The 25,341-nt window shown below is 37.8% G+C and overlaps 1 protein-coding gene across 6 annotated transcripts in view; it reads left to right on the forward strand.

The window, feature by feature from the left end:
• Positions 1 to 25,341, forward strand: part of SYT1 (synaptotagmin 1) — a 399,960-nt gene that overhangs the window by 325,468 nt on the left and 49,151 nt on the right. For all 6 annotated transcript variants that reach the window (XM_060777410.2, XM_067469111.1, XM_067469113.1 and 3 more), the window contains one exon: positions 21,993 to 22,110. In XM_060777410.2, the coding sequence (XP_060633393.1) occupies positions 21,993 to 22,110 (118 nt within the window). The remainder of the gene's footprint in view (positions 1 to 21,992; positions 22,111 to 25,341) is intronic.

Below are 25,341 nucleotides of genomic sequence, written 5' to 3' on the forward strand. Positions count from 1 at the left end.
AGGGTGAGACAAAGGACTCTTCTCTGCTGGAGCTAGGTGTGAATGTTTCAACTGACCACCTTGATTAGCATACAATGGCCTGACTGTGCCTGGGGCAAACTTTTGTTGAGAGGTAATTAGATGTCCCTGCCTGCTTCCTCTCTGTTGTTGTGCTGTTGCAATTTTAGAGTTTTTTAATACTGGTAGCCAGATGTTGTTCATTTTCATGGTTTCTTCCTTTCTGTTGAAATTGTCCACATGCTTGTGGATTTCAATGGCTTCTCTGTGTAGTCTGACATGGTGGTTGTGAGACATGGTCATCCGCAAACCAGATCAACAATTGGGTCACACCGTTTACAGAAAACCCACACACAGAGATAGATATCTACATAAAAACTCCAACCATCACCCAAGTCAAAAATGAAGCACCATTAAAGCCTTGGCAGACCGTGCAAAAAGAATCTGCGAATCCCACCTCCTTCAAGATGAACTGAACCGCCTCAACTGGGCTCTACAGGCCAATGGATACTCCACCTCAGACATCAGAAGAGCTGCAAGACCAAGAACAAGCAACGAGAGTCAAGACAAAGATCCACCCAGAAGAAAAGTGTTCTTGCCATACATCAAGGGAACTACTGACCGCAGAGGGAAGCTGATGAGGAAACACAACATACAAACTATCTACAGACCCACCAAGAAAATCCAACAAATGCTACATTCAGCAAAGGACAAGAAGGATCCTCTCACTTCTGCAGGAGTTTACTGTGTACCATGCAACTGTGGACAAGTCTACATAGGAACCACCAAACGCAGCACCCAAACACAAATCAAGGAACATGAAAGGCACTGCAGACTACTTCAACCAGAGAAATCAGCCATAGCAGAGCACCTGATGAACCAACCTGGACACAGCATTTTATTTGAGAACACAGAAGTGCTGGACCGCTCTCACAACCACCATGTCAGACTACACAGAGAAGCCATTGAAATCCACAATCATGTGGACAATTTCAACAGAAAGGAAGAAACCATGAAAATGAACAAAATCTGGCTACCAGTATTAAAAAAAAACTCTAAAATTGCAACAGCACAACAGAGAGGAAGCAGGCAGGGAAATCTAATTACCTCTCAACAAAAGTTTGCCCCAGGCACAGTCAGGTCATTGTATGCTAATCAAGGTGGTCAGTTGAAACATTCACACCTCGCTCCAGCAGAGAAGAGTCCTTTGTCTCACCCTGGTCATTCCACAGATATATAAACCCTTTTGCCTAGTTCCAACAGACCTCACTACCTCAGAGGATCCTTGCCATAGATGCAGGCGAAACGACAGGAGCGAATGCCTCTAGACCATGGCCATATAGCCTGAAGAAACCTACAACAACTCAGTGATTCCAGCCATGAAAGCATTCGACAATATTTGTTTCTTTGTTTCTCATTTATTTCATTATTAGGATGATGCAAATACATTATACATAAATATAAACAAACAGCAAACTAACAACAGTCCATTCAAACATGAAAATAACGAGCAGGAATGAACACGGCCCGTAACTTCGTTATTCCAAACAGCAACAAAACAACTCCACCTTTCCATAAACTTATTTTCAAATAGCACATGATGAGCCCTTGAAATAATCAGTTAACTTCTGTTGCCATATTCCAATTAGCCTTTTTAGTTAATTATCATTCTAAGAGCACAACCCTTACAAGTGCAAGTGCTCATGAGGTTGCTGAAAGTAATCTATGGAGCTGTCAGTTAAAATTAACATGAATCAACATCAGTTTCAGCACTAGAAAGTGTCAAGTGCTTTGCAGGAAAATAAGAATAATGGGACATAATCATAATTCATGGCATTGCTTTACTTCCTTACTGATGGGGATGAAACACATCCAAAAAGTCACTCATGTCACTTATCAACATCAGGAAGTAGCAGAGATAAACTTAACAGGGCATTGGAAAACAATTCAAAAGTGCCAAATAACATTTCTTGGGGCCTTTCCTATCGAGTTTCAACTACTAGTTGGGTTATCAATTACAGGTAAATATCTTCTTAGCCATTCATCGAAATTTAATTTGGTAATTACTCCAACTGCTCTAAGGTTAAATTTGGCTTATTAGCAAAGAGTTTATCAAAGTACATTCCTTTGGCCATGCCAAGAAAGGAACTGGTCATTTCTGACCCAGGTTAGTATCGTGGGAGTTGTTCAAAAAGTATTTTTTTTTCTGAGTTATAAATATATGTTCCCCCAGCGTTCAGGGTTTTATTTGAGGGAATAGACTCCACTAATTGTACAATTCTATGCTAAATGGTCACTGCTCTATGACATATAAAAGTAGACAGGAATCCAAGCTTTTACTGTGTTTGTAAAATATAAAATTTCAGAGAGCTGTGGAATAAAATGAACCAAAACAAAACCCAAGTAGAGATTGTAAGGCCAGATGTGAATTGATGGACATGTGTTTGTCTTGTTAGAGCTCATCAGCATGGTACCATAACCTGGCCCACTAATTAAAACAAAAGCATAATTAAAACCAACTTAAAACCCTAAGCAACTGGATTCTATCCAAAATTGTACAGCAAATGTAATTATGTTCAATTACTGCTAAGACATTTTATAATAGACTTCACTTTTTTTTAATTGCAGAATATAACATTTGTTCTAGCAAGCCAAATTCACTGGAAAGCTGTTCAGTTATAATAATACATATTATTATGGAGAGAGAAAATCTCTCCACCACCCCTACCCTGTTTTAACTTTTGACTATGGGAATTGTAAGCAAACCAGCAATTAATGCTGTGAAATGAATCCTTGAAATTATTCCATGGTGACCCTGAGGGAAGAGGCATTTCAGTTTCCATTTATGACAGTTATGGCCATTTACTCAGTCACCTAAAGTGACCTTAGTCAACCTCCTCTTTAAGTCCTTATCATACTTTTTTTTTTACAAAGAATTCCATTGTTATACATAATCACATATTTTTAATGAGCAATGTAGCCTCAGAAGGGGGAAAAAAGCCTCTGATGAGCTATTGCCCTCTTCATTCCTAACTACATTGCAGCCTTTTCCTTAAAAGGGTCAAATGAAATCAAAAGATGGATTTTTAATGAGAAGTATTCCTCTCTATCTCATGGTCCAAGCAACTTTAAAAACCAGCTTCTTGTTTTCTCCCACGTCCCTGGGAAATTGTTTTGAATAATCACTTTGAAGATAAGAAGTGCTGTGTAAGTATTTGTTATGTTCTGCAAGAGTTTTAAGGAACAACCATACTATACATCAAGGGGACCACTGACTGAAGCTGATGAAGAAACACAACCTACAAACTATCTACAGACCCACTAAGAAAATCCAACAAATGCTATGTTCAGCAAAGGACAAGAGGGATCCTTTCACCTCTGCAGGGGTCTACTGTATACCATGAAGCTGTGTACAAGTCTACACTTGATGAACCAACCTGGACACAGCATATTATTTGAGAACACATAAATGCTGATCTACTCTAACAACTACCATGTCAGACTACACAGAAGAGCCATTGAAATCCACAACCATGTGGACAATTTCAACAGAAAGAAAGAAACCATGAAAATAAACAAAATCTGCCTACCAGTATTAAAAAAAACTCTAAAATCATAACAGTAAATAAAGAACAAGAGTCAAAAACAGGAGAATTCCAGACAAGAAACAATAAGGGCCAACTAACCACCTCACAAACAAAGGATTTCCCAAGGCAGTAAGAAGCCAGACCTTGAAAACTGCTAGGCCATTAAATGCTAATCAAGGTGATCAATTGAAACACTCATGCCTAGCTCCAACAGACAAGAGTTCTTTCTCCCACCCTGGACATTCCACAGATATATATCCTCAATTTTTCTAGTTTCCAACAGACCTCACAACCTCTGAGGGTGCCTGCCATAGATGCAGGCAAAATGTCAAGAGAGAATGCTTCTGGAACATGGCCATATAGCCCGAAAATATTTAAAACAACCCATCAAAAATGTTTTCTGGATAACAAGGCCACAACTGATTTATTGGTAACAGCAATAAATAGAGTAGGCAGCCTCATGTGGGTCCTGGATCTTAGAATCAGACAGTCCGGTGATTAGTCTAACAGAACCAGGTGGGGGGCAGCCCAGGTGCTCATCCGATGCCTCTCTGGGCTTCATCCTGCCACATCTCCAATGCACTAAGAATGGTCTGACTCCCAAGAGGGAGAGGCCTGATCCAGGACCCATGCAACCACCCCCAGTTGTGATAACAAAAACATAACACAACAGCAAACAGAACTGAGTGTGGGTGGGAGAGTGGAAGAGAAGAGATCGAAGGAAACTGAGGAGGGAGCAGCCACTCACAGTAATTTATACCATCTTATGGAGACAAGGAAAGCATGCTTCCCTTGGGCCTGCCACCCCCTTCCGGACAATAAGAGCATGCCACGCAGCCCGCTGTAATTGGCAAATCACACCGTTTCAGCCTTAGAAGAAGGCAATGGCAAACCTCCTCTTCTGGTCTAGAAAAGACTAGGATAGGGTAACCAGTGGCATTGATTTGAAAGCATATAAAATAGCAATCCTTGGTTACATTTGGAGCAGAGAATAATCACAAAAAAGCAATCCTAATTATACCTTCCAGGAAGTAAATCCTGTTCAATTCAGTGGAGAGTATTTCTGATGACAAATTTGAGAGTATGCTGGCTTGCTTAGTACCTGCAACATTAAAGTGCTAGCACAACATCCTGCTTCCAGTTGTTGCATGTAGTACTGTACAAAAATATCCCATATCCCTCTTTCCATATCATAATTATGTCAAGCAAGAATATGGATACACAGTTTCTAAACTGGTCAAAGTGCTATAGATAAAGTCTGTAAGGCTTAATTTACATAGCCAAGAGTGTTGAGACATCTTGTTGAAGAATTTTAGTTACAAAATTGATCCAAAATGAGGTTGAGATATTCTGCAACTAATAGTAAATAATTTGTCACCATATTGCACATCTGCTGATACAAAAGCCAATGAGAAGTGACAACTACAATGAAATGTTGTCAGTGTGAATTGCTCCAGTTCATGATGCCAGCCACTAATGTTGTTTTCCATTATACTGCATTCCATTCAATCACCCTAGCCCTAGTTTAATGGTTTTCCATCCCTAACAGTACCAATTCAGCACTTTGTGATAGGAATGTAATTCGTCAGTAAGTTTTTTTATTATTCTTGAAGACAATGATAAATAATTTCAGCAATTTTCTTCCTGCTGCAAGAAAGTCTTCAAAACCACAATTTCTGGAACCTACTGTATTCACAATTTCAGACTTGCTTGCGCAAAATTCATACTTGGTTCCTTTTCACAGAACACATCATTCTGTGCAGGAAACATCATTTTTCTGTATAGAAAATAATATTTAAATGCATAAATATGCTTTTCTACACACACAAAAATCAGTTTTCTATGCAGAAAATTTTGGTTTTCCTAAAAAGAAATATTTCTGTGCTAAAATGGTGCTTTTTTTTTTTTTACAGAAAATGTTATTTTCTGTGCAAAACAACCACATGCATATGTTGTGAAATATAAACCCCAAGGTGCAATGATTCTTTTTATTCCAGGATTCTTCTTGACAGGATTTTTCAACATTTGAAATACTTGTTTTTAACATATTTTCAGATATTATCTAGAATGCTTGTCCTCATTGAATTGTTTCAACTTCCACTTACTGGGTGTTTTTTTTTTTTACTAGTGTTCCTCAAAACTATTGATGTTCTTCAAAACTATTGATGACAGGTGATTTGAAAATAATTGTTTTGCATATGAAGGGGAATTTTTAATTGGGAATTAGTAGAAGTAAATATAATCCATTGCAACCACCCCCCTCCCCGAAATTATTGCTATCAAATATCCCCTGTTTTTCTTATCATTATCAAATAGCGAAAAACAATACCAAAAAAAACCCCTCAGACCCCTGAACCTAATACAGACCTTAACGGTATAAATGTAAATGCCAGGAGGTCCTTCATTTTCCTGGAGTTTCTGCCAAAGGATTTTGCCTTGGGTTGTGTCCAAAAGTAATAGAAAGAAAAATATGCATTTCTGAAAAGGTTAAAGACAAAGAGTTAGGAGGAGTAGTTTAAGAAAGAGAAAGCTTAGTCATTTTCTTCGCATTCTTCCTGCCAATTTTTAAATGCCAATTTAGACCATGTCAGACATTACCATAGTAACCATTTAGCCTCTTTTCAGATCTTGTTGTATTTTCACTTTAGTTTAACTACTTGCTGAACTGACATTTAAAGCACTTTGTACTGCTGCTATGATAGACAGAATGTATTTATTAAACAAAAAGAAGTAAATGCCTTGTGCAAAGCCCAAAACCAAAAAGTAGTAATTGGATTCTTTTTGTAAATTGCTGTAACAGTTTTCGACAGGTTGTACGGTGTAAGGAAACACGTGATTTAGAATATTTCAGAACAGATTTATTGGGAATTTATACTGCAAAATATAAGATAGGTCTCTTGTCATAACCTATCCAGGAAGGTTATTGTAACAAAAAATGAAAATCTTCATGAGACTAGTCCATTATTGTATTTTTTTTTCTGGCAACTGATACTACGAGCATGATACAAAGGTTACAAACCCCACTGCAATTTGAGCCTCTGATATGGTATTCATCTATTTTCCACCTCAACTCAGTGAAGTTTATTATGCCTGTCATGCCTGTCTCATGTCAGTCATGGCTATTTCTTAGGCCTGTCCTTGAGAGTTTCTTCAAATTTTAGAAATGTCATCCAAGCTATTTCACCAGAACCAGTGGATCAGGTAAATGAAATTAACTGACAAATGACATGAATTTCAATTATCAATTAATTTCATTTAGGTGATCCCCAGTATTATAAGATACAGAGAAAATAATTCATCTTCTTTCACATTTCCAGCAAGTTATAAGCATCTATCAAATTAACTAACTATATTTTGGGTAAAAGAAAGCATTTTCAAATGTTTAGTTTCAAAAAATATACTGTTGGTTGATCTATAATAACATTGAGTTAAAGATAATATTTTTACAAAATTATAAAAAAAATATTACACCATTATGAGAACTTAGTATCCTATACTTGCACCCTGTCTTAACTGAGTGGATGTACTCAAGGGGTAATTTATTCCTTCCCGGCTATAGCAGGATGAAGATTCAAGGTGGTATTTTGATCCACCAAGCACTTCATGGGCTTAGTTTTCTTGAATTCGTATTTATTGCTACTACTAGTTTATGTACCTGGCATTGCCCAGGTTTGCATTTTGTAATGATAGTAAAAGTAATTGTTAGTTTTATGATCGTAGGGACGGTTCTTTCACCATAGTGAAAGAAAAAACAATACATTTTTTGTCCCTCGGGTAATGACCAAATCCATAGAACCATAGAATCATAGAATTAAAGAGTTGGAAGAGACCTCATGGGCCATCCAGTCCAACCCCCTGCCAAGAAGCAAATCCAGGTGATATAGGTTCCCATAGCAACCATCTGGTGGTCTCTTGGGATAACAACTGGTGCTTTCCTGCAACCCCCCAGTGTCCTCTTGGGGTTATTGATGGCCTTTTCCCGCAACCCTCTAGTGACCTCTTGGGGTAACAGCTAGCTCTTTGCCATTCATTTCTGATATGTCAGTCATGTTGCTTGGTTGTCTCATGCTTTCAGTAATTCTACTGAGTTTGCTATAGATTTTTTTAAAGGTGTTTCACAGTCATCTTACTTGATTAAGTAAGCAGATTTATTTACTATAATGAAATGCCAGTACTGGTGATATAGTTCTCCATGGCAACCTTCTAGTGGCTCTACTGCCCACCTGCATTTATCTCTGGCCACTGCAACTACCAACAACGGCAGATTTCCCTGGGCTTCAACTCCAATCAACACCCAGATCTAGCTTGCTGCAACTCGTGGCTGTCTTTCTAACCAGCCAGATATCTTAGCCTTCTTCTTGGGCTGCAACTCCCATTATCCACAACCTGCCTAGGAAAGTGGTAAGGATGTTGGGAGATGTATTTTGGAAAGTGTGTGTGTGTGTGTGTGTGTCCAAACATACCTCCTCCTATGAACCATCTAAGAGCTTAAGATCGTCTGGGGAGGTCCTGCTCTCGATCACCCTTGCCTTGCAAGCATGATTGGCGGGGACGAGGGGTAGGGTCTTCTCAGTGGTGGCCCCTGGCGATGGAACTCCCTCCCTAGGGATATTAGATCATCCCCTCCCTCCTGACTTTCTGAAAAAAAAGTAAAAAAACTGGCTCTTTGAGTAAGCTTTTGAGAATGCAGCAAAATAGATAACATGGAACTATGAATTGATGAACATGGAATGGCTACACGATGTTACTGGAAACATTTTTAACAAGATGACACCAATTATTGGATGTTTTTAAAATGTTTTTATATGTGTTTTATATTGTTATGTTGATGGTTTTTAGTTGCACTTTTATGGATGTATGGCATCAAATTGTGCCAACCTGTAACCTGCCTTGAGTCACCGTAAGGCTGAGAAAGGCGGGCTATAAATATAGTGTGTGTGTGTGTGTGTGTTTGTGTGTGTATCCATGTTTCAGGGGGAAAGCCATGATAGGAGCTTGTGGAAAGGAAATTGTGATACAACAGCTTGTTTCACACTAAGAGCTTTTATGGGAACTCAAAATTGATACTTCCTAGTTTTCGCAGCCAGGAATGTGAAACATACTTGCAAATTTTCTGTTACTCAATGAGGAAAGGTTTCTCAACACACATAGGCATTCCATTAAAAAATCAAAGATCATAAGGTTTTGGTTGTTTGGGGGGGGGGGGGGGTTGCTTGTATGCAAGCATGAAATGACTTACAGTAGTGCTTTTTTTTCTTTAACAAGAGTTTCAGCAAGAGCAAAAAAAAAAAAAAGCTGTGCTATTGTTTTGGTGACATTTGCAAGTGTGATTTGAAATTCTGCCAGCATGTGTACTTTTTTGTTTTATGGTGGATTTAGGAATTCATCACCTCCATCTATCCCGATCCCTTCTAGTGTAAATTATGATCTCATCACACTTACCTAGGATGCTTCCACCCTGTCTTCTGGATGAAGCCCCACACCGGCAATGGCACCACATTGTATGACTTCTGGTGGCAGTGGCCTTGCCCCTAGCCAGGGTGGAAGCATCATTGGACACCTCCCCCACAATATAGAGGCTTCCCATGTTGTTCTGGCTCCAATGGAGCCCGCAAAGATCCTCTATAGAAGAGTGATACTACCTGTGACGTGGTTAGCGTCACCAAGAGGGAGCTGTGCATGGGATAACAGATTGGTTCTGGTGCCTCTCTCTTTTCTTGCCGAAGCCAGGTGAAGCAGCATGCTTTGTCTAGCCTTCGTGATGAGGTTCTTGCATTTCTATTTTCAGCCAGGCACAGTTCTGGGCAGATGCTTGCATGAACTTTTCTCTGATCCTCCCATATCCACCCCAAAGTTGTTCCTTCATGCTCTATCATTTATTCTTCTGACTGTCTGATGATTAATGTGGTCTAAGAGGTGGTTGTGAGTCCAGTTTCTGTGGTCTAGTGTCTCCTCCCATTCAGTATTAGGGTGTCTGGTGAACCTTATTCCTCCTCCAGGAAGAACCAAGAGCAAATGCCTGGATAAAGCAGAAATGTGCCATTAGAGTTACCTGCCATCCACATTAATTTCCCTGTTTTTCATATTCTACCAAGATAAATAGTGTTCCCATGTTTTTAAATTCCAGTTAGAGACAATAAAAATTCATGACATGCTGGGTTGTCAATCAAAAAGCAGCTCTATTAACAAGTTTGTGTTCTACATAAATACCAAAATGAATGTATTGCTTTCATTTAACCTATTTCTCTGTGAAAAAAAATTGTATTTATTTTATTTTGGACATTTATATCCTGCCCTTCTCACCCCCTAAGGGGGACTTCAGAGTGGCTTACAACCGGCAATCATTATGTGCCACACAAACAATAGCAATAAAATCACAATTCAAACATTAACTAAACAATACATTATCTACATTCATAAATTACACAATCAACACATTTCTATCCACAACACAAAATGCAGCAATTTTTTTAGCACAACATTCTTTGAGTATGAAAGCAAAAGGTTTATAACCCTTAAATTAAGTATATCCCCGATAATAAAGGAAACCTGGTGGTGTTGTTCACAAACACAAAACTATGCCAGCATTATGCTATGCAAAAGCTTGTTTCTATGGCAATATATGGGCCCGGTGAACATCTTGATATTTTTGGAAGAAAATGTAGATTTTTTTTCCTTTTTAACATATGATCCTTCCCTTTTCCATTATTCCTGGCCTAGAGTAGTCAGTTACCCAATAGTCACAAATATGATATTAAGCTCAATAAAGTAATAATAGGGTGGGGAAAATAAAGTTGACACATTAAAATAAAATCTAAATTAAATTGAGTGGTTGTTTAATTATAACAAAAGAAGAAAAATGCACTGTCAAAAAAAGACCATTTGGCATAAAGTTTCTGTGCTCTGACACATATGTATGAATGGAAATAATAAAGCTATCTAAATAGAAACAGGATAAACTCAGAGAAGAGAGGATAGCTTACTGTTCAGGCATTAATGACAACGAGAAAAGCTATTTTTGTGGTTCTTTATGAAAATGCAGAATGACATCTGGATAGGCCTTCAAACAGAGGGTGTCATCAAACAGAGGACTTAAGTTTCCTCAAACTAGGTTCTATGGAAGAGAGCATATGACCAATGAATAAGAAATAAAAAAGGACATAAATGTAGAAAACCAAGGTTTTTAATAACAGTATACATCCATTTATAACTTGACCTCATATATATGTTGAAGAATGGTTTAGGGATCAAGATTTTGTGTGTGTGTGTGTATCTTGTGGATAACTCAGAAGTCATTCTGGAGAGAGGGGGGAGCACCAGTGCCGCCTCAAGGAGGCAGCTATTGGCCAACACTTTTTCCCATCTAGACAAAAAAAAGGTCAGAAGTAGCATATTGATGGAGGGAGAGGGTTGGTACTTTTAAGTTCTTCCAGGACAGACTAAGTTCTCAGCTCTCATCCCTCAGAGAAGGCAATGATTTCTTATTACAAGAGTTAAGGTACAGTACTTATATTGATCCATGGAGAAGTCAACCCAGGGGGTTTTGTGGGGTGAGTGTTGACTAAAACTTTTGGACTTATATATGAGTATATACAGTACTTTTCATTTCTGTGGTTTTTGGTTTTGCACAAAAGTTGTTTAATTATTTAAGGCTTTAATTCTGTACATGTGTATGCTGGCATAAATTGTACTGAACACAGTAAGATCAACTTTTGAATAAATCTGCACATGGTTACTCTGTTACCAAATAGCCCTTTGAGTACCTGCTTATTTCCTCCTTTTTGTTTTATGCCTTGCTTGCCCCCCGCCCATTCTTCTTGTCTCAACACATTACAAAATGTGTGTATAATTTTTAATTTTTTTACATCTAGATTTTTTTATTTTTATGTATGTATATATCCTCACTGTTCTTGTTATTAGCCTCCTTGGCTTTAAGATTTAGATTTTTCATCTGTTTTTACTAACAAAACATTTCATTCTCTGTATTCTATGTTGCTGCATAAGATGCCTTTACAAAAATATTCTAAAATCCTTTATGAAATGGCTTATATAACCACAGCATCAACCAGTAATCTTGTTGAAACATTGGCTAGATTTGAATATGGTTTCTCAAACCAATTCTTTTTGCATCACACAAGTACTAGGATTTAATTTTAAAAAAATAATACAATAGAAAAGAATGACAATAATGCCTGCTGTCTTGTAAAGGTGTGGAGGGAAACTTAAAATATTTGAACAGTGTGATGTTCATCATCTTGGGACCCACTGTCATCTGGCTGTCAGAAATAGAGCAGCATTTGAAGATCAAAGTAGCTACTCGACTACCAATTCCTTTTTTGTTACACTAAATCTGCTGACCAACCTCTCCTCCAGAAGAAGCAAATTTTATTTGATCTCTGAGTTTCCCTTCTTTATTGTTCCGCTTTATTATTTGGACTATCATTCAGTTCCTGATTTGGATTAGAAACAGTTTATACAAACTCTCTAGCTGGCAGCCCCTATTTATATGACCAAATACTGCTGCAATATGAACGGAAATTATTTTTCTTCATTCCTGCTGTCCCCCTCAGCCCTCATGGATAACTTTAACAAAATCTCAAAGTCACACAATATCCACAGTTCTGAATCCTTTTTTCTAAACCAGGGATCTGCTGTGACACAAGAGAAGGAACAAGAAGACAGTTGTTCTGGTGATTCTTCTGGTAATCTTTTCCTTGCTGTGTATTCATTATTAATAAGCACACAGGGAGAAAGGAATAAGAAATACTTCTATGTGAAAAGATGCTACCTACAGTTGAGAGACCATTAGATTTCATTCGAGTTTCATGTTTATAGATGATTGGCATAGGAAAGGGGTTTCAGGTTGCTGTCAGTACAGTTGCTAATTGGCAGGAAATATGTACTCTGTTTTCTTATTTAAAAGTGTGGTCATGATATGTAAAATATTTGGCCAATTTTCTACAGTGTTTTTCCTACCATTGGTCTATTTCTTTTTGTCTCATATGAAGATAGCTTCATGTGTCACAGAAAATAATTCAGTTGTTTGTGCAAATAACTTGCACATCTGCTTTTCTTGCTTCCATGTGTAAAAACCTTATGGGTGCACATGATACATGACCAAATGGCATTTTTCTTGTATTCTGAAGCAATCCAACATCTGGTTCAAAAATTAATTGTATTTCATAAGTAGGCAACTATCCAGATACATATAAAAACAATAATATGCAAATAGAAACCAGGCAGTAGAGGCTATTTCACATAATCATAAAATAATGGCATAGGAAAGGAATTCTGTCCAACTTCCTGACATACAGAAATACACAGCTAAAGCACTCTGGAAGAATGGTCATTCAGTTCCATGTCTGAGTATTCTTCTACAAAAATAAGTTGCTACACAATGAAAAATAACATGGATGAATGGAGGTGGGACTGAACTATCCTGCCTTCGTTCTTGTGGGTTTTTTCGGGCTATATGGCCATGTTCTAGAGGCATTTCTCCTGACGTTTCGCCTGCATCTATGGCAGGCTTCCTCAGAGGTCTGCTGGAGCTGGGAAAAAGGGGGTTTATATATCTGTGGACTGACCAGGGTGAGGCAAAAGGCTTTTGTAAGTTGGGCTAGGTGTGAATCTTTTCAACTGACCACCTTGATTAGCATACAATGGGCTGACTGTGCCTGGAGCAAACTCTTGATGAAAGGTGCTTAGATGTCCCTGCCTGTTTTTCTCTCTGCTGTTTTAATTTTAGAATTTTTTAATACTGGTAGCCAGATTTTGTTCATTTTCATGGTTTCCTCCTTTCTGTTGAAATTGTCCACATGTTTGTGGATTTCAATGCCTTCTCTGTGTAGTCTGACATGGTGGTTGTGAGAGTGGTCCAGCATTTTTGTGTTCTCAAATAAAATGCTGTGTCCAGGTTGGTTCATCAGGTGCTCTGCTATGGCTGATTTCTCTGGTTGGAGTAGTCTGCAGTGCCTTTCATGTTCCTGGATTCTTGTTTGGGCGCTGCGTTTGGTGGTCCCTATGTAGACTTGTCCACAGCTGCATGGTATACGGTAGACTCCTGCAGAGGTGAGAGGATCCCTCTTGTCCTTTGCTGAACGTAGCATTTGTTGGATTTTCTTGGTGGGTTTGTAGATTGTTTGTATGTTGTGTTTCCTCATCAGCTTTCCTATGCGATCAGTGGTTCCCTTGATGTATGGCAGGAACACTTTTCCTCTGGGTGGATCTTCATCTTTACTCTTGTGGCTTGTTCTTGGTCTTTCAGCTCTTCTGATGTCTGAGGTGGAATATCCATTGGCCTGTAGAGCCCAGTTGAGGTGGTTCAGTTCATCTTGGAGGAGGTGGGGTTCACAGATTCTTTTTGCACGGTCTGCCAAGGCTTTAATGGTGCTTCTTTTTTGACTTGGGTGATGGTTGGAGTTTTTATGTAGATATCTATCTGTATGTGTGGGTTTTCTGTAAACGGTGTGACCCAATTGTTGATCTGGTTTACGGATGACTAGGACATCTAGAAAAGGCAATCATCCTTCCTTTTCTTTTTCCATAGTGAACTGGATGTTAGGGTGGATGCTGTTAAGATGTTCCAGGAACCTGTTGAGTTCTTCTTCTCCATGGCTCCAAATGGTGAAAGTGTCATCCACATATCTGAACCATATAGTGGGCTTTTTGGTTGCTGTTTCAAGAGCTTGTTTTTCAAATTGTTCCATGTAGAAGTTAGCTATGACTGGGCTGAGAGGGCTCCCCATAGCTACTCCATCTTTCTGTTCGTAGAATTCATTGTCCCACTGAAAATAGCTGGTGGTGAGGCAATGGTGAAACAGCGCCGTGATGTCTTCTGGGAACCTCTGGTTGATGAGTGCCATGGTGTCTGCAAATGGGACCATGGTAAATAGAGACACCACATCAAAGCTGATCAGTTTGTCATTTGTATTTAGCTTGAGATTGCTGATTTTTTCAATGAAGTGGGCTGAGTCCTTGATGTAGTGTGTTGTGAGTCCACATCCTGCCTTCTTTTCTGTTAGCTATGAGACATTATTTTCATGGGAAATCATTAAAGTTGTGTGAAGATCTTCTTTTTCATAGGCCATTCTCCATTTGACTTGCCTAAGGTCACCTAGTGGATTTCCATGGGTCTTATGCTCTAATTAGTCCAGTACTCGAGCTACCACACCATGCCAATGCTGCTTCACCATAATAGTTTTCCTTACTCAGAAATCAATAGGGGACTGAAGAGAAATTTCATTGAGAGGTCAGAATTTTTATTTGGAGAGACTAAGCCCTCATTTTGCATACTCACAACCTGGTAGCTACATTCTTAACTTCACAACTAGTAGCTTCATTCATTCAAACCTTTTGTGTTTAAAGCTTTTGATTGAATAAACTAGCCCTGAAATCAAGTTTGGGTGGAAATAAACCAACCGGTCCTTAACATATCTACTCCTCTGAATACATTCTCTGTGGTTTATTAGAAGCACAGAACAGCTCAGATGGCAACAGGCATCCCACTCTACTTTCTCTTTCAGTTGTCTATTGGGAATGTGTTGACAACTGGAACAAAATACCATCACTGCTTCATGGGCAGGGGAGCATTTGTTTTGTGTTCCCCTGAGTTGTGAAATATTCAGGCCAGACTTTACAGTTTCAGAATCTTCAGCAAAAAAATGCCCTGGGGATGGAAGACCTTTCACAAGCATTATTTTTTTTAAAAAAAAAATAACAATTTGATGTGATATTTGTAGTGGGCCATCTTGTACAGCACATTTCCCAAGAGGTGTGGCTCTGAAGGTAAGCAGCTATTCCCCTCTTGTACCTGATAAGGTATAGACTTTGATTCTCATCCTTGCATGCATGCACAGAGCAATAAAAATGTTCACTACAGAGGGAGAAAGTCTAACATTTAAGAAAACTATTAGAAGAAAGTTAAATGAAGAAAAAGCTGCATTGCTGATGTTTGCATCCATCTTTGTAGTATATGGCCATTCACACACTGAAATGTTATTATGATGTGGCATTATATCCCTCAACATTTCAGCATTCTCAAATAAATGTTTGCATATCAGTGACATAGAGATGTAAAGGATAAGCACACATGTTTTCATCCCTTCTAAGAAAGGGTGTCTGATCACATCAAGAGTTTGTTTGGAGTAAATTCTTCTTAAATTGTTTGGTGTTTATGTAAATGACAAAGTCATGGACACTGCGAAACAGGTGTGTTCCCCACCCATTTTATTCACTGTGATTAACACAATTTTAACTCCCATGGCTCAATGCTAGGGAATCCTGGGATTTGTAGTTTGGTGAGACACCAACACTCTTTGGCAGGGAAAGCTAAAAGACTTGTCAAAGTACACCTTCCACAATTCCATAGCATAGTGTCAAACTGATGTTGTGTGTCTTCATGTTTTTTGCGAGTTATGGTGAAGCTAGAGTGAATTTGTTCTCTGGGAAACTGTCTTTATCTGAGACTGAGAGAAGGTGACTTACCCAAGATCAGCCAGTGGATTTCTATGGCTGAGTGGAAATTTGAACCCTTGTATCCAGAATCACATTCTAGTGCTCAAACCATTACATGAAGCTTGATCATACCAACCTGTCAAGTTTCAGTATTCCTAAGTTCCAAGAGTTTACTGAACTTGTATTGTATACCTGCATATTGCTTTCCAAAAGTATAGTACAAGAGCTCAGTAAAAAAAAGAAGAAGGTTTTTTTCAACTATAACTTTGCCTTCCAACATGGCTACCATGTCTTGGAGCTGTTATACCTTTAGAAGAAAGAACTTTCTTCTTACTTTGCTCCACGTTTTATAGATTAACACTGGTCCTGGAAGGAAATATTTGCTCATACTGCTTCAGTTATAAAAGATGTACTATCCTGCTTTTGTGATTTTAGCCTGTGCATTATCAGATTTGCAGTGTAGTTTCCAAGCTGTATTTACAATTGCTTTTAGATTGCAAGACAATCTCCTGATAATGTGAAATGTATTACCTAAACTTTAAATGCGTATATAGCTCTGATTCGGGGGAGGGGTGTTAAAGATCAAGCTGGGGCATCTTATTATCGCTTGTCAAGCCTTGACACAATAGGACAAAGATTATCTTTAGACTAGCTACAATAGTCATATAATTGTACCATAATTACAGAAAGGCATTGATGTTTGACTTGTTATAATGCCTGGTAATCTGAAAAGAAAATCCTGAGAATCTATTACATTTTCTTTTAGTGTTGCACTTAAAACTGCTCTCACAGAGAGGAGCCTTGTGGCATGTTATAGTTAATAAGTTTTCCATGCTGTCAAAAGTAATAATATTAATGTGCCATTCTGAGTTAAATTAATTTTGTTTTGCACAGTGCCTTGCATAAACGTGAGTGACATTTAGAAATGTGATTGAGTAAGTGCCGAGGAGAAGCGAAGTGGTCAATTGGAACAAAATGGCATCATCTGGCTATAGTAATATGAATATTTGGACAATGGGTAGAAGGAGAAAACACCATTTTGCGCCCCCCCCCCCTTTTGTTTTGTTAATGTGGACAGTTCTTCATTGTTTGAGTGGTGGTTGTTTTAATTTGGACAATAGCTTTCCTTTTTCTTTGGGTCAGAAGATATTGATTGAAGTAAAAGGAAATTAATTTCTTAAACATGGCCATGTGTTTTGAATTGAAGATGTTGTGTTAGCATCGAGCTTCCACCTCAAGCACCTTTAGCAAGCGCTTTTTGTATGAAGCAGTTGATTGTAATCACTTTGAAACTGATGACTGTGGAGTGGGACTTTTCAACTCATAATGATGGCACTTAATTCCTTTTCCCTCACTAATCTCATTTTGTATTTCTTTTATTTTGTCTTTGATAAAGGTGCTATCTAGAAATTGTTAAAATAATTATGAAGCCTAGAAGGGAAAAGCTGGTACAAAATGACTCACACAGAATATGATGGTCAGAATGATCAATCTGCTCTCTGTAGGAGGTTAATTGGCCCAATTCATGTGAATACAAACTGCAGCTAGGGATGGATAAAGAATTCTTGGGTCCACATCATGGCATAAGATTATTCATTTAGTACCTCCCATAATGGAACACAAACCCAAATACAATTGACCTTCCAGTTTATTATATGTTTCACTCATAAAATTTGAAAATGTACAGTTATGGTGAAAATATCTACATTAAAGATGAATGCATTTTAAACTGTACATCGGAGCCACTAGTTTCTGCTTATTTATTTATTTATTTATTTACTTGAATACTCACATATTGTTAAATCTAATAAAATCTCAGAGTGATTTATATTTAACATAACTTCACAACAAAAATACACCTATAATAAAAATATAAATAGAGTAAATGATGAAAGACTTACAGAGGCTTGTACATTTTATATCAAAGACAGGCAAGTAGGTAAATAGATCCTAAGGTCAGCTCCAGTTTGTAGCATGAAATTGGTTATCGAAGGGAATACTAATCTGTCAATGGTCTTATCACACTAGAGGAAAAAATCCACTTAAAATCCAGTTTCTGTCTCCTGAGGAATTCTGGGGTTTGTAGTTTGGGGGAGAGCCTTTAACAGCCTTACTAAACTACAAACCCCAGAATTCTGCAGGATGCAGGAACTGGATTTTAAGTGGATTTTTTCTCTAATGTGATGAAGTCTGATCTAGAAAATAAAGTGTGTGTTCTTTCCTTATGATAGTTTTGGAGCATTTACTTAGCATTTGGAAAGGTGTCATTGTTTTTCATTCAAAACAAGTAGTAATAATAATAATAATAATAATATCAACAATGACACCATAATAAGCTTATTGTATGTTTTTATAAATGCATATAGAAATAATTTTAGTCTATATGTAAGTGTACATTTTTGCAAATGTATATACTGTATATACAAACAAAATTAGACTATTTTTGTATCTTTTATTGTCTTAGTTATGAGGATAAATATGAATAGTAAGGGAGAAAATAATATTTATATTATCCAGTTTTTTAAAATGGACAAGCTTGGAGCCTTTCCCCCCTAACAGGTCAGTTTCTGACTAAATGGGCCTTAAATGGTCCTTTATTGTAAAGAAGAAACAGTTCTGGAGCTGCCTATTAAAGCTTTGAATTCTTGTCTGTTCTGTTTAGTGGCAGAGGTTTTATTTGTAAAGAAATTACAGAGCTGCTTAAGCAGGAGTCTTCAGATTGGCAATGGAACATTTGAAAAGGAGAAGTTGACCTCTGTGAACCTCACAGTTGGACAGATCTAATGCAATTGGAAAGTTTAGCAGTTGGCTAAAGCAAACTATGTGTACCAAAAGCTGAAAGCATATTATAATTATGATAAGGCACCTCTGTGAGATAATCATCCATGTAGAAGCACTACTCAGTACTTCTTAGCCCAACAGGGATCTGCAATTATCTCACAAGCTATACCTCCAGTTTGGGGGTTTTATTGTTTTATAGTGGTTGTCAAACTTTAAAAATGAAGTTGGACAAATAAATGTTGTATGGCATGTGCAAATTGCTGAGTAGTTCCTGCCTCTCTTGATGACCAAAGAGATGAGAATGTATCTGAAAGCTGCCAGCTTCTGTTGCCAACCTAAACTAAACAGAAAGGAAAAGAAAACACCCACCATCTCCTCCACTGACTGTGACTTTATTTTATTTTAGTATTTATTTAGTATATGTCCTGCCTTTCTCACAGTACAAGACCTAAGACAACCCACTTTGCAAGCATATTCCAAGATCTCAGGCAAGATCTCAATCTTTGCTATTTGATAATCTTCCTAGCACAGAGAAGAAGGTCTTCAAGATAGTCCTGTCGTACTCTGTATTTAATTGTGGAATTGGATATGCCGTAAAGATTGCTGTCTGCCAAAGAAAGATTATGGAGACCTGAAAAGCCCAATTAGAGTGTTTAGTGGAACCTGATATGGCAGTTTCCAAAAGCTGTATTGTTACTTCCCCAGGGTTAGTATTGTGCATGGCTCTAAGAAGACAGCAGGCTTTAGTATTCTTAATGATCATTACTGAACAGCACAGGGTCTTCTACTTACATCATCCTTCTTGTGTCTTCAAGCCTGGATATATTCTCCTTTCCATTTTATACAAAGCTTCTGTAATTTGTGACTGCATTTCAACCTTTTCAGTGCTAAAGGCCTTTTAGTAGTGCTGCAAATTCCATTGTAGCAGTAGGTTTCTCACTGATGTATTCTTGGCATCTGAGCAAAACTAAGCCTTTTTAGCCATTACTGACATCTGGTAGATGGCATTGCATCTATTCAGAAAACACTTAACGTTGTCTGCTAAATATATGAAAGACAAAATGCCTCTTAAAACCAATCTGTTTATTGCTGGGAATGATGGGAATGATCACAGTTCACTGTTTTTCTGACAACAGGACTAACGATGTACTGATTACTATCACAACTAATCCAATATTCCTGCTAAAAGGGATGCTAATAATTTTTAGCAGCAAACTGTGAGCAAATGGCTAGCAATTTTTGGAAAACAAAAATACTCATTTGTAACAATAGTGCATCTGCTGCCATTTTGGCAGATAATGGCCACATCTTTCTGAAATGAAATGTTGTGGAATTAATATATGTAACATATGGAACTCTCAGAAAGCCTGACTGAGATTTTGAGACAAAGGGGTAGCCCCGGCTGTCTCCATGAAGTTTCCCCATTTTTAGTAAGTACAAAAAATTAAATCAAGTTAATTCAGTTATCCCAACATTAGTAAAAAGTGGAAGGTGCTCTGGAGTTTTCTTGAAACCTTGAAGAATCCCTATGGCTTCAGGGCAATGTAGACAGTAGCATTGAGTCTGATCTAGACCAGTCCACTGGGCACCATTAACATCCTGCACTCATCTATAGGACATCCCTGCACTCATCTATATTGACATTCTCTTTCCATGCAGTGATCTATATTATTATCAATAATGCATGGTACACAGAAATTACCTTCACATGAGGTCCCACCTTACACAAGTGTTGTTTTTTTTTTCAGAACTAGAGAAACGCATCATTAAATGTATTTATTTATTTATTTATGTACTGAATTTCTATGCCAACTTTCTCAGCCTGAAGGTGACTCAAAGTGGCTTACCCTGGTATGATTCGATGCCACAATGAGCATAAACGAAATTAAAACAAAATTAAAAACAATTACTTTTAAGCAGTTTGGATTTTTATATACCATATATAGAAAACACAGAAACATTTTTTTTAGCTTTTTAGGGGTATTTATTAGGCTTGTTTGATCAAAAAACATGGTTCAAAACTCGTTTCATATGCAGGGGGTGCTGGTGGTTCGATTCTAATGTCAATTCCGATTTTCACAGAAAAAAATGTTCAAAACGTTTTGAAACTTCAGAGACTTCCAAATCCTTTCGTTAATGGTTTGAAAGTGTTATTTCCTGCTTGATTGGGTGGTCTTTATTTTGAAAGTAGTTGCTTTACTCCAGAAGCGGGGGAAAGCAAGCAGAGGAAATTCCTTCCTTCTCCGGTTTAAAACTGGCTTCTCTGGCTTGAGCTGAGGCCAGGGACCAGAAAGGGGGGGGGGGGGACTGAATCATTTCCGACTCACTTCCTAAGTCGGAAGAAAAATGGCGAGACTAGTTTGGAAGGACAAAGGGACATCCGGTTTCCTTAAAAAGTTCAAAATTGCTTCAAAAAGGTTTTTTTTCCATTTTTTTTTCAAATTACGAAGATTACGATGGTACCTAACCATGCCTAGTATTTAAATTTAAATAGGCATTTATTGTCCAAATTTTTCATTTATTTTTATCCAGAATTGTTTAAATTGCTTATATTGTTATATCTGTTTGCTACCATGAGGTTTCACAATAGGGGAACATGATTAAAATATTTTTAGTAAATAAAAACACCAGATTTTGAAATGTCAGGTCTGAAAATTACATGAATAATGTTAAATATTAGAAATCAAAAGATCTCTGACAAAACATTTTTAGCTCTTCTTAACATTACAACCCAGAGGGAGACATAAGCAGATCAATGATTCACAGAACTTTCCAGTGTTATGTTTCTTGAATGCATTTTCAGGTAAGTTTCACACAGTACACTTTCCTTGTTTCATGTGTCTTATATACAGGCATTTAAGGCTCTAGTGGGAAATTGTCCAAAAAAATTTACCATCGTTTATTGCTGTTTATTAATAAGTAAACTTTCAAAGGTGCTGATAAAAGCAAAAGGATTTTTTTTGTTGTCATTGCTTCACGCTTAGGTCTCATATCCTTGGAACAAAGAAATCACTATCACTTTTCTCCTGTTGCTTGACCTGTTCAGCACATATTTGGTGGACATCAAATTATACAAGAGTTATATGACTTAAATTGTGGATTTTAACAATGAACTTGATGTCATTTTTGATAAAAGGATATAAAATTGACAGCCCTCTTTACTGTTTGTTACAGCAAGAGAAGCTAGGTGACATCTGCTTCTCCCTTCGATACGTGCCTACTGCTGGCAAGCTGACTGTTGTTATCCTAGAAGCAAAGAATCTGAAGAAGATGGATGTAGGAGGTTTATCGGGTAAGCTGATGGCAGTAAGCATATACCAGAAACTTGCCTTTGCTTGCTTTTCAGTTATAGCTTCTCACCATTTGAGAATTGTTGCTCATATCCAGGAATTACATTGATTGTCAACAAGATGGAGGGCAGCGTCCAAGCAGTCAGTTTGCATAAGGGTTAACATTTGAGTTCTTTTCTTGTCCCCACCAGTCTATATTATTGGAGGCATAAATATCAGGACCAGTTTATAGACACAGTGCAAGGACATCTACTTTGTTCAGTCCCTGCATTTCCAAGAAGTATTGAGAATTGTCTTGTACACATATGTTTGTTGTTGACTGCTGCTCCTGAGATTTGGAGCCAATGGCATTATGAAGATTTGATACATTTAACAGAGAAATGTTTTCTAAAATGTAATTAATTATAATTAATTGAATTAATAGTAAATTAATATGAATCGTTAATTAAATTTTTAATTATGATCACTAATTCTACATCATGTGAGAGCCTATGATGTAATAATTCTAGGATGTAAGAAATGGAAAACAGGGCAGTTGTCCCATTTGTTGGACAGATTTCTTTTTTGAACAGAAGGTAGTATTTTTAATCAGAAGAATCACTGATTTTGCAAAACCAGCATGACTTATCATTTTCAGGCATATGGATGTCTGAGATCAGCTTCAGGTGTGTCAAACTGGAACCTTGAATAACATAGAGTTAAGATTAATCATGGCATATTTCTAGTATAGTGGAGTAAACTGGATGTGCTGAATCTGTGCAAGAATACACACAGGTTTTCTGATTGGATTTAATGATATGTTTATGGGGAAAATGTAAATCGTTCATGCTTCCTGTAGGTGGGCATATTATTAACATCTGAAATCACCCATTGTGGGCACAGTAATAGAGTGCATTTTGGAAACGACACCACATAAATGGAAATGGAGTTCTTCATATGCTGGTTCCTCCCTTATATCTTGGGAGACCTTCCTTTACCTAGGTTTCTCCCATTGTTTTGGCCTAAAAATGCTCCTAATCCCTGCTATTGACCATTTTGTCTTGGAATCATAGGAGTTTCAGTCCAAAATATGTGAAGGAGGATGAGTTATGATACAGAAATTTACTAAGCATATTCAAAGCATCAATTTTTCTTTCATTTCCTTTTCTGGGTGACATCTCTAGGTTTTAGTAATCATATTGTGTCTTCTTTGTCTTCTTGTACTTCACTTAAGTAAACTTTGTTTATTCAATAGTGGAAGGCCATGCAAAAATTCTGTGTAGATTGTAAATTGTTTGTAAAAAAATAGCGGTGTTTGACATTCTGATATATATATAGAGAGAGAGAGAGCGCGTTTTTACATTCTCTAGCTATTTGAATAATCCTGGAAAGTGCAGAAAGTGTGTTGATTTTGATTTCCGCCCAAAAGATACTTTCCATGAACTCTGTGATTACTAGTTCTATGCAGAGATGAATAAACCTCTGATTGTTTATAGTATGTCTGGAAGGATTATAATGTTTGGTGTGTTTGTTTATTTCTGTCTCATTTCTTATGTCTATCTTAAGTACAAAACAGTAAACAGGTTTTTTTCAAAAAAAAAATAGGCTACTTTTAAAAAAAAAATCTTCACCATTCTTATCCTGTATTTTATATCTTGGACTGTTTCTTAAAAAAAGACTTTGCATTTTTAAAAAGTATATAAGAAATAAGAATAATAAAAATAATATGTTATATAATGCAACATCTCCCCTCCCAAGGGGAAAAATATATAATCAGTTGGCCTAAAGCAGTTGATAATCAAAGAAATAAATGAACAAACAGACAAAACAGAAAGCAAAATTCGCATACTAATCAGCCAAAAGAAAGCAGTGAACATTATGCTCCCAAACCTTTTCTGAGCAATCGCTTGCTGAGATGCTGCATATTCTCTCTCAATTAAAAATACTCATTAAATATCAATTTAGCATTTCTTATCTTCAATTTTCTTACTTCCAACTCTATAACTCAAAACATGAACAGAAGATGACCAAAGCAGTATTCAGAAGTTAAAAAAAACTCCATGAATTTACAGCCTCCAGAAACATTGAGAACACTATCCATTTAACTGGGTCTTTGTGAATCCCCTAATCTCCTTTCTCTACAAAATGATGGTAGTGAAGATACAGTAGGAGTCTTCTTCCCCACTTTCTACTGTCCCCATAAAAGGGGTTAACATGGGGTCTAGTGCTTAGAGTAGGGTTATGTGCTGGAAGAGCTGGGAATCCAGTTTATTCAGTCTCCTCTTAAAGTCCAATTTTTGCCATGTTTTTAAACTCAAGACAGACTCGTTTTTGAATGTGAGTGTCCATCCAGACAGGCAAAAACACAGGACTTGTCTTAGTTTTACCAGAGGCGTCCAAATGTTGCCTCCCGTAAAGGTGAATTCCTGGCTATCCCTGGTTTACTCCACATTAATTAAACATCTTATTGGATTTTGATCTTGATGAGGTACTGGACCTGTGGGGACTTCTGCAGACCCAGGGGTGAGTCCCCACAGCCATCCCTCTTTTTCAGGCCTCTTCTTGCATCCTAGTGACATGAGAAAATGATGCGTAAGGAAACGAGGGATTTTCCCCTCCAGACTCCTCAAGCGCCATTTACCCATGCCCCAAGGAGAGGCTTCATGGTGGTCAGGAACCCTTTTCAGTAATTTTTAGGAGGTAAATCAGGGTCTTCAGGGTAGCCACTCCGGCAGGAAAATCCTGGGGTTGTGGGAGAGGGTGGAGAATAGATCCCATGCCAAAGCTAATTACTTCGGCCAGACTTGGTCACAGTGGTCCACACTCTCATTAAATCCCCAAATAGATTACTGCAACACACTCTACATGGGGTTGCCTTTGAATACTGCTCAGAAGCTCCAACTAGTCCAACAGTCGGCAGCCAGGTTGCTCACCAGAGTGGTATATAGAGAGCATACAACTCCTTTGCTATGCCAGCTCCACTGGTTGCCAATTTGCTACCAAGCACAATTCAAAGTGCTGGTTTTAACCTTTAAAGCACTGAATGGTTCCAGCCCAGCTTACCTGTCCGAACATATCTCCTGCTATGAACCATTGCAAAATTTAAGATCGGCAGGGGACGCCCTGCTCTCGATCCCACCATCATCACAAAGGTGACTGTAAGGACAAGAGACAGGGCCTTCTCAGTGGTGGCCCCTCACCTGTGGAACTCTCTTCCCAGTAACATCAGATTGATTCCCGTGCTTTAGAAAGAA

The sequence above is a fragment of the Anolis sagrei genome, chromosome 5 (assembly GCF_037176765.1).
Source record: "Anolis sagrei isolate rAnoSag1 chromosome 5, rAnoSag1.mat, whole genome shotgun sequence".
Lineage (NCBI taxonomy): Eukaryota > Metazoa > Chordata > Lepidosauria > Squamata > Dactyloidae > Anolis > Anolis sagrei.